At 36.9% G+C, this 13867-nt stretch overlaps 3 protein-coding genes across 3 annotated transcripts; 2 read left to right on the top strand and 1 right to left on the bottom strand.

Annotated features, from left to right (window-relative positions):
• Positions 1–133: 133 nt before the first annotated feature.
• Positions 134–7000, bottom strand: LOC145913602 (uncharacterized). The gene is made up of 14 exons (XM_083001322.1): positions 6325–7000; positions 5508–5625; positions 4883–5013; positions 4663–4812; positions 4365–4487; positions 4054–4223; positions 3581–3750; positions 3007–3204; positions 2644–2841; positions 2336–2497; positions 2106–2259; positions 1507–1668; positions 846–1020; positions 134–310 (listed from the first exon to the last, which is right to left on the bottom strand). The coding sequence occupies exons 1-14, from the start codon at positions 6507–6509 to the stop codon at positions 187–189; spliced, it is 2220 nt and encodes a 739-aa protein (XP_082857448.1). The 5' UTR covers positions 6510–7000; the 3' UTR covers positions 134–186.
• Positions 7001–7708: 708 nt separating this feature from the next.
• Positions 7709–8617, top strand: LOC145914719 (cyclin-dependent-like kinase 5). The gene has a single exon (XM_083002544.1). It carries the CDS (start codon positions 7737–7739, stop codon positions 8613–8615), a length of 879 nt encoding a protein of 292 aa, XP_082858670.1. The 5' UTR covers positions 7709–7736; the 3' UTR covers positions 8616–8617.
• An 838-nt stretch (positions 8618–9455) lies between these two features.
• LOC145914718 (protein CNPPD1-like) lies at positions 9456–13744 on the top strand. Its single transcript, XM_083002543.1, has 10 exons — positions 9456–9669; positions 9733–9835; positions 10268–10349; positions 10706–10826; positions 11152–11342; positions 11706–11823; positions 11966–12146; positions 12502–12793; positions 12948–13033; positions 13367–13744. The coding sequence occupies exons 1-10, from the start codon at positions 9607–9609 to the stop codon at positions 13492–13494; spliced, it is 1365 nt and encodes a 454-aa protein (XP_082858669.1). The 5' UTR covers positions 9456–9606; the 3' UTR covers positions 13495–13744.
• Positions 13745–13867: the final 123 nt, after the last annotated feature.

The raw sequence follows: 13867 nt of genomic DNA, 5'->3' as shown, positions 1-13867 counted from the left end.
TTGATGAAGGTGACGTATTATATAATTTTAAACGTCACTAATCTCGTCTAACCTTTCGTTAATCATCGCAACCGATCTGCCATTAATGGCAACCGCAATCGTTAAAAGAGAAGCTTTTATTTAGACTTCCGTGCGCACCATACACAGATAATATGTTGAAAATACGTTCGTAACAATCGACGATTGTTAAAGTTTTAGAGCCTTCGAACAAAGTTGCATCAATTTAAGCTCTGCAAGAATCTTTCTCAAATCAATCAAATCAACGATACGAAGAAGTCTTTCCTGAGCCTCCGTCGCACAGCCTGGGTTGCTGCAAAATATATTGTCATCAAAAATTAAAATAATCAAGTTGTGATATTTGCCAAGTTAATCTTAGCTCCTTGCTATTACCGAGCTATGTCGGTAGTTTATTTACATTTCGGTTTCTGAACTCCAGCAAACCAAAAAAAGATTCATTAAAAAAATCATGTTTAAATTTAATATGAACAAGATAGCCCATACAATGCTGGAAAACTTAAACTTCACTGTACCATTTTGCCGGTTCGCCATCATTTGCATTGATAATGATTGTAGAACACAATCGGAACGTTTGCATGAAGTTTTCCAGCATTGTATGGGCTATCTTGTTCATATTAAAGATGTACAAAACCGTCAGTTATGTTCCCATGTTTAAATTATCATGTTTTTAAATAAAGCAACAAACTTCAGTTCAATTTTAGATGATTTATCAATTGGAAAAATTGACCAGGCTTACTTCCTGTAAACATCATCATTTTCCTAATCAAACTGAATCATGTTCAAAGTCTTTGTTTTTATTAATTGTGCAACTTCAATAACATACTTACCCGTCTCTCCATAACCGAAGTAACTCTATCAGTTGTTCGTGTTCGGTCAAGTTCTTGTTTGAAATTATTGGCGTCACAATTTCTTTTGGTAGATGTAGTTTGATGCAAAGCCGCGTGAATTCGTCGATAGGACATCGGACGGCCAATGTGTACATCATTTTCACCAACAATGCCTCTGCGGTAAATCTCTAAGTCAGGGTTGCACCACTATAACGGTTATCCTTGCCATATTTCTTCTTCATTATTCATCGCGTGCCAAACACTTGTGTGACCTTTTACCGTATAAGGGGTGATGTATTGAATAACGTTGTTCGATCTCAACTATAGCGTATTACGATTAAGAACCACAATAGGAAATACATTGTTAGGACAAAACCACACCGAGTGCCAATTTTAGGCCCGTTGTCGACCATTTTAGTCACACGTTACCTGTGTACCCCATAGTTGTTGGTGGAAGTTTTAAATTTGGTTTTACATTTTATTGTGATATTGGTTTTTATTTCTACTTAACTGGTGGTGTTAATGTCCAGAAAGAAGGGTTATAAAATTACTAAACAGAAAACTTCTCACGCCATCGATCCAACTTTACTTTTTCGTTGAGCTTTAATTGAGGGGTCATTTCTTGTGGGTTGCAGTAATTTAACCATGTTAATCTTCTTACCGTCTCTATCCTCGGCCTTGCGAACGAATCTTCCGATTGTTAATATTCCAGAACCTTCCACTAGTCGTGCGGGTGGACGCTTTATCGGGTTTCCCGAAAGGTCTATCATGGTCACGTGAACAAGATTCTCGAATTGGGGAGGAAGGTTGCTTAGCTTGTTCCCTGAAAAGCAAAGTGAGTGACGTAGACATGATGTTTAATTTAATCAAAAAGCTCTTCTGGAAAATCATTCCTTGAAGGTGATTCGATTTTGCAAACTTTTTGGAGACTTTTTTGTACATCTATTTTGTACGTAGTCGCTAATGTTTGGGGAAATACAAAGTATTGTATATGAGGCGTTGAACACAAAAGTTACACCCTGCTGTGAGGAGGCGGAAATAACGTACGTGTAGGGCCAGTTATTCTGGTGACAGAGAGCCAAACTATTGCCTTATACCGTATCATGTGTCTAAACAGGTACTGATGAACCGCTATAGCATACCATATATGTATGGCATCATTGCCCTGTGGATAAGTCTGCATTTGGTGATATTGAAACCATAGCGTCAAACACTTTCAAACCACAATAGTGACATTTTAATTGCAGCACGCACGCGTACCTTGCAGGGACAGTTCAGTAAGTTCTTTTAAATGACAAATTGTATCTGGCAATTCAACCAATTCGTTGTTTGCCACTGAAAACTTTGCTAACTTTTTGCATTGACCAATTGAAGCAGGAAGATGGTGCAAGCTGTTGTCATCGACATAAAGTTCCTAATAAAAATGTACAAACTCAGTACTGCGTAACTTGAAGCTATTGAAGCGTGTAAAATATTTCATAAAACCTTACCTCGAGTGCGGTAAGGTGTGAAATATTTTCCGGTAATTCTTCAAGCTTTTTTCCATGTTTTTGATTGAACTTGAGTTGTTTTAGAGTTGCCACAAAACTAACTCTTAATGGAAATTCCGAAAATGCGTTGTCTGATAAATCCAAGCTCTGCAGGTTTTCCATCTTTTGAAAAAAAACACTTTTATTATCAAAAAAGCGATGAAGCATAATTTCTCAACACAGGAAAATCATGAGAATTTAACTGAAAGACTAACACTGATGTTTATATGTTGAAACAACTTTAACTGCTTAATGTGGTAGAAGAAGACCTGTTTAAACTCATAAGGAATATCACTGAGTTGGTTCCCAGCAATGGAAAGTTGTTGCAGGGAAGGAATGGAGCAAACTTCACGTGGAAAGTCCTTGAAATTGTTCTTGTCCAAACTAAGGGAAGTCAAACGTTTCAGATAGAAGCATTCCCGTGGAATTTCGGAGAGTCGATTCTCGGTCAAGTCTATTTTCTCTACCTGCGAAAGTAATCAATGAATTTGTAAAAATGTCGTAGGATTGCACACGCCTGCAGTGTATCTGGACAATATTTAAAAAACTAGTAGATGTAAAAGCACTCGTGGCTTATCCCTGGCTTGCGTTTTAACTTTTTTAAATTAATTGAAGAAGGCACTAAAATTAACCTGCGTCACGTGACAAAGGGCTGGCGGGAATTTTACAAATCGATTTCGCTGTAGCAAAAGCTTTCGCAGTGATGTGATTTTGTAAAGGTCGCGAGGCAGCGTTGTAAGGTCATTGTTGTCAAGGTCAAGTTGTTCGACGTCGATGAGTGAACACACTGCAGGTGGCAATGTTGCCAGTATATTGTCGGACAATTTTACCTACAAAGGAATGACAACAAACAGTAAGAAATACTCAAGTTTGTGCTCTACATGGTGATAAATATGCGTGTGATAAAATATATGAGAAGGTTATGCAGCAGTTTGTATAATCTATTCTCAACATAAGTAAAACTCTGTTTCAGGTTTCAATAAAATATTAAGGCCATCTATGTTCAACGCTTATTTAAACATTGAATCCTTAATAAAATTAACGCACCTTCGGCCGGTCGTCTCCATCTGTACTTTTACGTAGTCGAACACGCAACATACTTTACCAGATTACATTCAAACTTTTGTAATCAACCCTAGTCAAAGTTGGTTGCTACAGTACCGCATTGTTACGTAACAAGGGTGAATGCTTTATATCACAACAAACCTCAGTTAGATGTTTCAGTGTTTTGATTTCTACAGGCAAGGTTGCGATATTATTCTTCTCTGCATTAAAAACGGTGAGATTTCGAAGGCGTGATAAAGTATATGGGAGGCTGACATCGCTTTCAAAGCAGTTATTTCCAATGTAGAGCTCCTTCAGCGTTGCGATTTTGCCTGTTAGAACGTATTTGATGTTTTGTTGAAAGACTACCTTTTGTTTGTTTACTTGCTTAAAAAGTTTTTTTTTTATTACTGAATACAAGTTGTTTACAAAATAAATTTAATATGATGCGCTTTAATATGATTTCGATGTGATTGAAGATTTTTTAAGTCCTAAATCGTTTTTCGAAGTAATCTGTTTTACGTAAGTGCAAAATATTAACATTTGTAGGATGTAACTATACAAGAGCCAGAGCAAGAAAACAATCGTTTACTATGAAACCTTATATAGGATCGATATTTATTTTTCAGCCAAACCTATTTCAAGCGGAAGACTTCTCAAACGATTCTCCTCCAGTCCGAGTATTTCTAAACTCCGAAAATCACCGACTTCTGGAGGTAAGTACGTCAGCAGATTTTGGTTCAAACCAAGGAACTGCAAAGAACCAAGTTTGGCGACATTTGGGTGCACACGGCGAAGTTTGTTTCTGTAAGTACAGATTTACTCAAGTTTGGCGTAACCATTTGGGAAATGTTAATTTTTTTTGCCAAACTTGGACACACAAATGCGAAAAAGCCTAAAAAAGGAGTCATATGTTGTTTTCTTTTTTTATATGGTTAATCTATACCTGGAAAGTGCAAGTTCTTGTAAGCTCTGCATTGTAAAAAGTTGAAGTGGAAGCAATCTGATTTTGTTGTCGTCCAAACGCAAGTCTCTCAAACATTGTAGTTTTCCTATTCCTGCTGGCAAGCTGAAAAACATAATTGGAAGATTAGTTTAATGTTAATTTATCTTATGAATTGAAAACCTTATGTTTGTGATTTGACATAAAACGAGATGCAAATCAGTTTCTATGGGGATGCGTAAATGTTGACAAAAGGGTTAAGACCACCACTTAATTATAGAGAATTTCGCCACAACGATACCTTGTCAGTTGATTTCCGGACAGACCGAGTTTTTGCAGTTTTCTAAGAGAAATTATAGAGTTCGGAAATACGGAGATTTGATTGTTGTTGAGGCCGAGGACACAGAGTTCTTCCTTAAACGCGGTAACTTCTTTGGGGACGGTTTTTATCCTGTGCAACAAAAGTAAATTGTAAGTGGATTTTTAAAATCATCGGAGAAATACAACAAACTATTTTGTACCGGTTACCGTTGAGCCCGAGTACCTCAAGCCTCCATAAACTACTCAGTGTGAGCGGGATTTTTTCCAGACAGTTTCTGTTGCAGAAAAACTGAACGAGGTTGTTGAGACGACTGAAATTTTCGGGTAAATTCTAAAAAAATACGTATAGTTTATTTGGAAATCGTGCCAAATTAAACTTGAAGGCGGGTAAACTTGAAATTTGGAATTAAAAGTTTTTCAGAGGTTACACAAAATATCCTTTCATTCATTTTGTGGCACCTTTCCAATTGTACCAATTTTTGGTCAACCACAATAAGTCGAACCATGGAACGACTGACGATGACAGCGACACAATAGGCATTGAGCTGTATCTTTATACCGGTTTGATCGATTACAGTAGTTTGTTGGCAACAACAGTTCCTGTCGTTTTTGTCCTAAAAACTCATAATAAAGCCTATGGACGATACACCAAAACATCGCGAAAACAATTACGCATGCCGTTACGACTATACAAAGAAATGCAATTCACTAACACAGAAATGAATCGAAAGATGACTTAAAGCTATGGCTTTTATTTTTAGAATAATCGGCGCCAAGTATTTGTGACATAAAAGATTCTTAGCAGCTTAATGTATTCTTTCTTACTTCAATTTGGTTGTCGCTACACTCCAAGTACTCCAGATATTTAAGCTGACAAAGACTTTCCGGTAAGCTGGTGAGTCGGTTCCTTCTGCATGCGAGAGCTTGCAGACATAACAGGTTACTGAAATCAAAGACAAAACAAGATTGCATGTACATTATGCATTGCTACCGGTTACCAAGCAGATCCGTTTGGCCATAGTGCGCTCCGCAGTGGTTCGCCTCTGTTGTTTGATACTCAGTATAGGGTACCCAATGGATCGTTGACCAAAAGGTACCACAAAGTGGAAATTAGTGTGCCCGCTTGTGTAAAAGCTAGCACAGTGCCACTGTCAAAAAGCTGCACTGATGAGACCGTACAGGTCGAAACAGTGCGTGTACACCCTGTCTGTAGCTCTCCAATATTATAGCTTTTTTCGTACATATATGCATTGCTGTTTGACACAAAGGTATCTAAATAGACGCCATTTGATTTGTCTGGCGTAAATGGCAGTGGTGAATGTAAGCCGTTCCGTAGAGGGGATTTTGGCCATAATGGCGTTCCGGTAAGCATTCAAAGGCTGGTGTTTCATGATTAGTTTTGAAAATTTTCAATTTATTTACTTATTTAAAGAAATCTCAACGAGCATACGAAAACACAATGGTTTATTTTTTGTACAAATTTAATCGTTCCGGTTAGATTTTCTTGACTTCCACCACTGAATACTGGTCGAACTATTGCTAAACATGTGTTAATGACATGGCCTGTTGATAATGGTGATGACGTCTTGTTAGTAAACGTATGTGTCGTTTACTAATCCATGGCAACGTTTGGTATATTTACCCGATTTCATTCGGCAGCTCCTTCAGATTGTTGTCGTTAACGAGTAAGCATTGCAACTCCACAATCCGACAAACTGAACTCGGAATCTCGTGCATTCCATGATCAGACAAGTTCAAGGTCAAACGACCGCCGGGACCTCGGTAAAGTTGACTCCGCAGCTCGTCTTCGCAATGTAAACCCCTCATTTCTTTAAATCAGTATTTGCTTTGTGTTGCCTGGCAATTATGTGGATTTCATTTTATCAGCGTTGTTTTAGACCGTAAGACCCATGGATGAATGCTGAAAATGTGCTAGAGGTAATTGTTACAACAGGCACTGATAACAGGCCTACTATCAATTCAGCGCTATCAACCGCAAAAGTTTAAAGAGCACTTGACAGTGTTAAAATCACGATAACGACCCTGACGAAAACGCTTCTTTTAAACTCCAAATTATCTTGAGAATCCTTTTAATAATGAAGTTGAAACTTAAGGCTCATGCATTATTTCCATGTCCTGACACACACACACATAAAATGCTTTCCCCCTAAAACTGTTATGAAAATTATTCCTTCTGTGCTCAAGGACTTTCGTTTCCATTTGTTTCTGCCTCAGGTGCGAATGCGCTTACAAAGTAAACACAGAGGTATAAACCATATAGCATCAAATCCACGCTATTCAAATAACAACTTGACTATTTGACACGCCGTAACGCAATCACAAAACTCCAATATGTTGTCTCGGAAAACAGACTTTCAAGAGCGATTCAAGGCGTAGGCTACACGGTAAGCTACGGGTGGCGATATTAATAATTTCCAACAATAAGCATCGTCTACAAAGAGACGGAGGTTTAAAGGTAGAAAGGACACAAAAGAACACAAAGCGAAGCTGACAACAAAGCATACAAACTCGCTAATGTTACAGACATAAGCGTGATGTAAATTAACACTGCGTATTCCGTGTTTAGTCAACATTTCAGAACATTATCAAAGCGCGAAAATGTTTCCCACTTCAAAAGTTTAGAAATCACATATACGACAAAAAAAAGTTGTGGTCTTTTGCCATAAATTAAATTCGTTTCGATGAATAAAAACAGGAAAAATTGTAGAAAATAAGTTTAAACGTTGATACCACATGCTTGAGAAATCTTACTTTAAGAACAAAACCTCGTCGAAAGTACCGTACACAAAAAAGCGTTTTCCCAATTGCCTTTTCTTCTCTCATGTACTTTAAAATAGTCGGATGAGAGTATGACATGCGCCATATTGTTACGTTTGTCACTTCTGATGACGGGGCGTCGAGCAGTTTCTGTTTATAATTTCATTTCTTAGGATTTTAAAGTATAACTGCCGCTATTACGAACCTTGCTACATTATTACCTCCAAATTAAGACAAATAATAGCTTCTTAGTTCTACTTTTACGTAGCATAGAAGATGCATAAGTACGAAAAGATTGAGAAAATTGGTGAAGGAACTTATGGAACTGTGTTCAAAGCTAAGAACCGAGAAACCGGGGAAGTTGTAGCCTTGAAACGGGTTCAACTAGATGACGATGATGAAGGAGTTCCAAGTTCTGCCTTGCGTGAAATTTGCATCCTGAAGGAATTAAAACATCGCAATGTTGTTCGATTGCATGATGTCCTACATAGTGAGCGGAAAATGACTTTGGTTTTTGAATACTGTGAGCAGGATTTAAAGAAATACTTCGATTCTTGCGGTGGTGACATAGACCCTTCCACTGTACAGTCATTTATGCACCAGTTGCTTAAAGGTTTGGCATTTTGCCACCAACAAAATATTCTACATCGAGACCTTAAGCCTCAAAATTTGCTGATAAACAAACACGGGGAATTGAAGTTAGCTGACTTTGGACTGGCGCGCTCTTTTGGGATTCCAGTACGTTGTTATTCAGCTGAGGTTGTGACTTTGTGGTACAGACCTCCAGACGTTTTATTTGGAGCAAAACTTTACACCACCACGATCGACACTTGGAGTGCGGGATGCATTTTTGCTGAAATTTCCAATGCAGGAATCCCATTGTTTCCTGGCAATGATGTGGAGGATCAATTAAAACGCATTTTTCGCTTGCTCGGAACGCCAACTGAACATTCGTGGCCTGGAGTCTCGAAGTTGCCGGATTTTAAAATTTTTCCCATGTTCCCACCTAACTGTAACTGGCCCCATGTGGTGCCGAAGTTGTCCTCGAGTGGTCAGGATTTGCTTCATCGCTTGGTGGTGGCAAATCCATCGTCACGCTTGACTGCAGAAATTGCTCTCGGACACAAGTACTTTGCCGACATGAATTCAAACTAACTAATTTTAAAATTTTATTGCCACAAAAATAATGGTCTGACTATTGGTTCTTGCCATTTGTTTCATATTACATTCCCGCAATGCACAACATTGAGTCCCCAGAATTAATCGTAAAGTATTTTTGTATTTGTCTGTTTGCGTACATTCATTGGAGCTCTCCCTTCGTTAACAATTGTCAGCTATACATGACAGAAAAATTTTAGCAAATTGCTTTTAATTAAAAAGTGCTTCAAACATAGCATTACCTTTAAACAGTTCTTGTGTATTGTGCTTATAACACTATATTTGCTTACTACAAAAATGTAAACCGTGCAATACCTATGGCTTTTGAAGCAGTCGATATGCTATTCATGAGACTAAACATTAATATACTTTTACTGTGTTATGTAGAAACTGATAGGTGTTGTAGATGTTAACTTTACGGAGGCAAAGAAAATTGCCTTTGCATGGTAAGTACATAATTTACCATGGAGAAATACCTTGAAATACTTTGTAGTGGGTTTATAGTATCATTAACAAACTTAGGTTGTGGCCTTTTTAACTGACTTCCTTTTTATTAACTGTGTTGTCGCATCACATCTGAGAAATCAATAGGAATTCATTCAAGCATCAACAAACTTTGTTTTATGTTTCAGAGTCCCATGGGCTGGGATTGAACTGGTGACAACCTTGTTATCACTCAGCTATTAGTTTGATATTAACCATGTGACATCATGCAAAGGCCACATATGTCCTGAAATTGATCAGCAGTTTTACCAGATTTCACGTTTCATGATGATGTTTGTCACAGGATTTAAAATGTTTTTTTTTTTTGCACTGGACTAGGATTAAATATCACAAAAACTGCGCTTAATTGAAAAGCTTAATGTGTTTTTACATAAACTTTTTTATTCCAGCCAAGTCTTTTCGGGGCATGTTCTCTAAGTATTTAAATTTTTTCCAGGTTTCTTGTTAATTTTTTGGGTGTGTATATTTGGTTTAGGGGGTAATTATGGATTGGGAAGACATGGAAGAGATTTTATCCAAATCAGAAATTTCTAATTTGGAGGAAACAGTGAGTTAATCTTGTTGGCAATTATGTTACAAGTAGAAGATGGACACCATGTATTTTTTGCAGAGCGTATTCAAACACGACGACTTATCCGACAGATTAAAGAAAACTTTATATTATTCACCACACAAAAAACCCAACAAGGACACATTATCATTTTCACTAACAAGTTCGTTTTTTTGTTTTTTCAATTTGTTTTGCATATGTGGGTTTATTTGTGGAACACAAATTGTAGTGACCAACTTTTACGTTTGTATTTATTCCTACTTCTGTTAATCTTATATCTAATTGTGTGGTATAGTCAAGTCACTTTTGGCTGGCTATGTTTTGATTGAAAACTGCACTCCATGTCATGTTGACTGGTACCCTACCCTTACATTTAGTATAATGATGATGTCATGGTTGATAAAACATGACCCTGTTTTATTAAGACTGATATATTCACCCTGTGGTAATCAACAGTTTCTTTGTTCACATTATTGACAACCTGAAGTATATATTTTTGTATTATAAGTGAGATTGTCAGTAATTTTTTGTAATTTTGTGATTTTGTAAATTGCCATAAAAGATTTGAAAATTATTAAACTAAGCTAATCACCAGGAGAAGCTGTTGAAAGCTTTCGTAAAGCAGCACCATCATCTTTTGGAAAGCTCGGCCATCGATATGCATCGAGAGTTGCAAGGTTGGTATAAGGTCAATTGAGTGTAATTTCCAAGGGCTGGGTTTTGGGGTTTGTCACACAAACACAACTTTGTTAAAAGTAACCCAGGTTGTTTGAAGTGTTAACAGTGGAGTATTTGTAATAAAACAAAACATTTCTGAAATGTAAATTGTTTAGGTTTAATAGCACTTTTCAATAAGCTGTAAGAATGTCACCAAAAACTAACTTGTGAATCGCTTTGTCACAAACCGCAGACAGATTTCTAAAAATGGTCGTACTGTGACGCCCCAAGTGTGGAAAAATTATATTTAGAAATTTGTAATCCATATGTGCATGGGGTCTTGCAACGCATTGATGACATGAACAATGCTTTGTAGAGATGCATGCATATCACCTTGCTCACTTTTACTTGGAATGATCTACATTGAACGACTTGCACATCGAAACCCAACTTACCTACAAAAAGTTTCTTCATCAGACCTGTTTCTTATTTCTATGGTGAGTGGATGTGTTTCTATCCAGGGGCTGATGTTGAGAAAACCTTAAGTGTTTAAATCCTATCTGGTAAGACTGTGGCATCATTAATAATATGTTCGTTAATATGTACGTATAATTGTTTAATTATAAATGGATTACATATGTCACTTGATAAAGTATTTATTGCTTCACAAAATCTATATTTTGGTATAAATTTACATAGATTGCACTTGACCTACCTGATTTTGTCAAGGGTTCTGACACAGCAGTACAATCACTGTTTGAGTTGCCACTTTAGAGAGACTTTTAACTAAACATACAAACTGCAACCTTTGCTGATCTGCAGATGATTGCCACGAAGTATTTACAAGATGAAGGCATCGAAGACGAGGTGTTCAACGACGAATGGGCAGCATCTGGACTGGTCGATGTGGATTATGTTAATAATTTGGAAGCTGATTTTCTCAAAGCTATTGATTGGAGGGTCCTTGTAAGACAACTAGAGTTCCGGAGAGTTCTCCAGCTAACTGAACTGAGGTATTCAGAGGTGGATTATGGTAGTGGTTTCCAACCTGAGAAGTCCATTAGAAGTTTTTAGGGGGCTCTTGCAAAATTTTTAGGGCCATTTAAAATATTTTGTTTGAAAACTCCAAATTTGAAAACTTTAATCTTATCCAAAATTCCTTTTAAATGTGCCACAACCATTTTTTGCTCTAAGGAAATGTATAGCTTTGTTTGACGTCCAGGTATATTTACATAGATAGGTACATAGACTTGTCAAGGATTATATAACAGGGGTCCATGACTACAAATAGGTTGGGAACCATTGGCATAAGATGATGAATGTGACTTGTGTATTATATATTTTTTATCATATGCAACCATACCTGTTTCATGCAGTGTTGCTAAAAAGCAAGTGAATGACAGAGGCTGGTGTTCCTACACTGATTTACAATGCTTGATTTGTTCCCATAAAATTGCTGGTCAACTTCTCCAACAACTTTATCTTCTGTCAAAGGTAAGAACTTGTGCTTTTGCTTGTCGCATACAACAAATACTATAAATTGACTTCCTCAAAATTTGTCATTGAAGTTCTAAAAGGCCTAAGGTGCCCTGTCTTTATTGTGTGTGAAGCACTCATTGTTATTATGCGTTTGCAGGCTGTATGTGCTTGCATGGTTGTGTACAGTGGCACTGTACTGGTGGCAACGGGAACTTTCTGTGCAATTCAAACTTCCCACATTGGACTGAAACAAAATTATCCATTGGATGGCGCACATGAGTTTGGTCCACAAAACTTCATCGGACCCAAACATTCTGTAGTTGATTGCAACAAAACAGGTACTGGTGCAAGGGGTGGAAAAAGAAATGATTTTAAGTTCACAAAAATGCATCTTTTTAATGAGGTTTCTGATTTTTTTTTGTGCAGTTACTGATCCAGATTATAAAATTTCTTACCATACTTTTGTGCAACAAATGAAGTAACTTGGAATATTTTCAAATTGCTTGCACTGTACTTTGCGTCCTGTTTTTTATGTGTTATTTGTCAGTCATTAAAAATTTAGGCCTCTAACGTCAAGGAAATTATGGCGAATGTGAAATGTGTCCCATTGTGTCAGTATTTGGGCATTGTTATTATAGCACATTGTGTTTGGTACCTCACCCTGCGGTATGTGTATATCCCATCTATCTGCAGATTATTTCGTGCCAACTGCAGATGACCATGACAAAGACATCAGTGAAATCCAAGACCTATCTGAAGAACCTCCAGTCTATACAATTCCTGAGAAAGCTGCTTTGACTCCGACATCTTCCGATGCCTCTGATGACTGCATTGGTCAAAACTTGTATGTAAACTCATACGTCTCGATGATGGAAACTGTTTTCTTTCTTTCCAATGTCTCTGTTATTTGCTACAACATAGAAGAGGCCGAACAAATGGAAGTGTGTCCTTACTGCAAAAAACATTTCAAAGCCGTTCCTGATAAGTAAGTTGCAGTTAAATAGTCATTCCTCTTTCTTTTTGATTTGTGGAATTGTTTATCGAAAGCAAGAGATCGACTCTCAAGTTATTTTTAGTGGCATTTATTATTTGAAATCAGAGTTGTTTCAAGTAGTTCAATGCCATGTTTTTATCTGCAGAAATGCCCACGAGAACTGCCACTCATGTACAGCATATGAGGAGCATAAATTGAGTGGAAATGGATTTTACAAGCGTTCTTCCAATGGTAAGGTTTTTAGAGCTTAGCTTTTGGTATAATGAGTGTTGAAGGTGGAACAATTTCTTTTTGGTACAATTAATTTTATACAAAAAATAAACCACAATGCAGAGTAAGAATTTATCCATAAGTGAAAAGTTTTACTAAAATTAAGTTTCTCGTTACTATTTGCGACTCACTAGCCATTAGATTCTTACAAGAATACTGTTCTGGGTTCCTTTACTGCTGTATTGATCAATACACTCTGGTGACATTGTACGAGCAGTAGTTGGCTTGCAAATATTTTAGCTTTCACTGTAAAGCATTTCTCACAGTTAAGTAATTTTGTTTGCTTTTTTTCAGATTTACTTGAAACAAAAGAACTCCACAAACCTTCCCGGAAAAAGTCCTTCCATCATATTACACCTACTAAAAATCCAATTAACATTTATCACAAATTTAAACAACCAGTGCAAATTACAGTATTTTAGCACACAAGTGCCTGGTTAAAAAACTTTGCATCTGTGACATTGTTAAAATTGATCTCAGCTGATACCGTTTTGCGAATTACCTTTTTAACGTGACTTATTTTTAGTTTTTCAAAATTGTTTCTGTTGTGACACACAGAAACATATTTTCTAAACTGTAGTTTCACCTTTTGAATAGAAATTTTTTTATGCCTAATGTAGTTTGCAAATGTTCCATGCAGTGCGGACAACAGAATAAATCAAATGCCGGATTTCAAAATGTGTGTGTTCGGTTTTTACAAAAAACAAATAGCAAGAAATTAGCTCCAGAAATACGAATGTAAAAAAATACAACTCCAAACTTACGAAGTAAAACCGTATAGTAATTTAAGAACAT

This window comes from Ascidia mentula, chromosome 9 (genome assembly GCF_947561715.1).
Source record: "Ascidia mentula chromosome 9, kaAscMent1.1, whole genome shotgun sequence".
Lineage (NCBI taxonomy): Eukaryota > Metazoa > Chordata > Ascidiacea > Phlebobranchia > Ascidiidae > Ascidia > Ascidia mentula.
The sequence above is the reverse complement of the archived record's forward strand: the minus strand, read 5'-3'. Positions and strand labels throughout refer to the sequence as shown.

Excerpts from the sequence above, each read along its gene's own strand:
- LOC145914719 (XM_083002544.1), top strand. The coding sequence starts at position 7,737 with ATGCATAAGTACGAAAAGATTGAGAAAATTGGTGAAGGAACTTATGGA.
- LOC145913602 (XM_083001322.1), bottom strand. The coding sequence starts at position 6,509 with ATGAGGGGTTTACATTGCGAAGACGAGCTGCGGAGTCAACTTTACCGA. Across the intron at positions 4,488-4,662 it reads TCCGGAAATCAACTGACAAG|CTTGCCAGCAGGAATAGGAA; the intron begins GTATCGTTGTGG and ends TATGTTTTTCAG. Across the intron at positions 4,224-4,364 it reads CAAGAACTTGCACTTTCCAG|AAACAAACTTCGCCGTGTGC; the intron begins GTATAGATTAAC and ends CTGTACTTACAG.
- LOC145914718 (XM_083002543.1), top strand. The coding sequence starts at position 9,607 with ATGGATTGGGAAGACATGGAAGAGATTTTATCCAAATCAGAAATTTCT. Across the intron at positions 12,147-12,501 it reads AGTTGATTGCAACAAAACAG|ATTATTTCGTGCCAACTGCA; the intron begins GTACTGGTGCAA and ends ATCTATCTGCAG. Across the intron at positions 12,794-12,947 it reads TTCAAAGCCGTTCCTGATAA|AAATGCCCACGAGAACTGCC; the intron begins GTAAGTTGCAGT and ends TTTTATCTGCAG.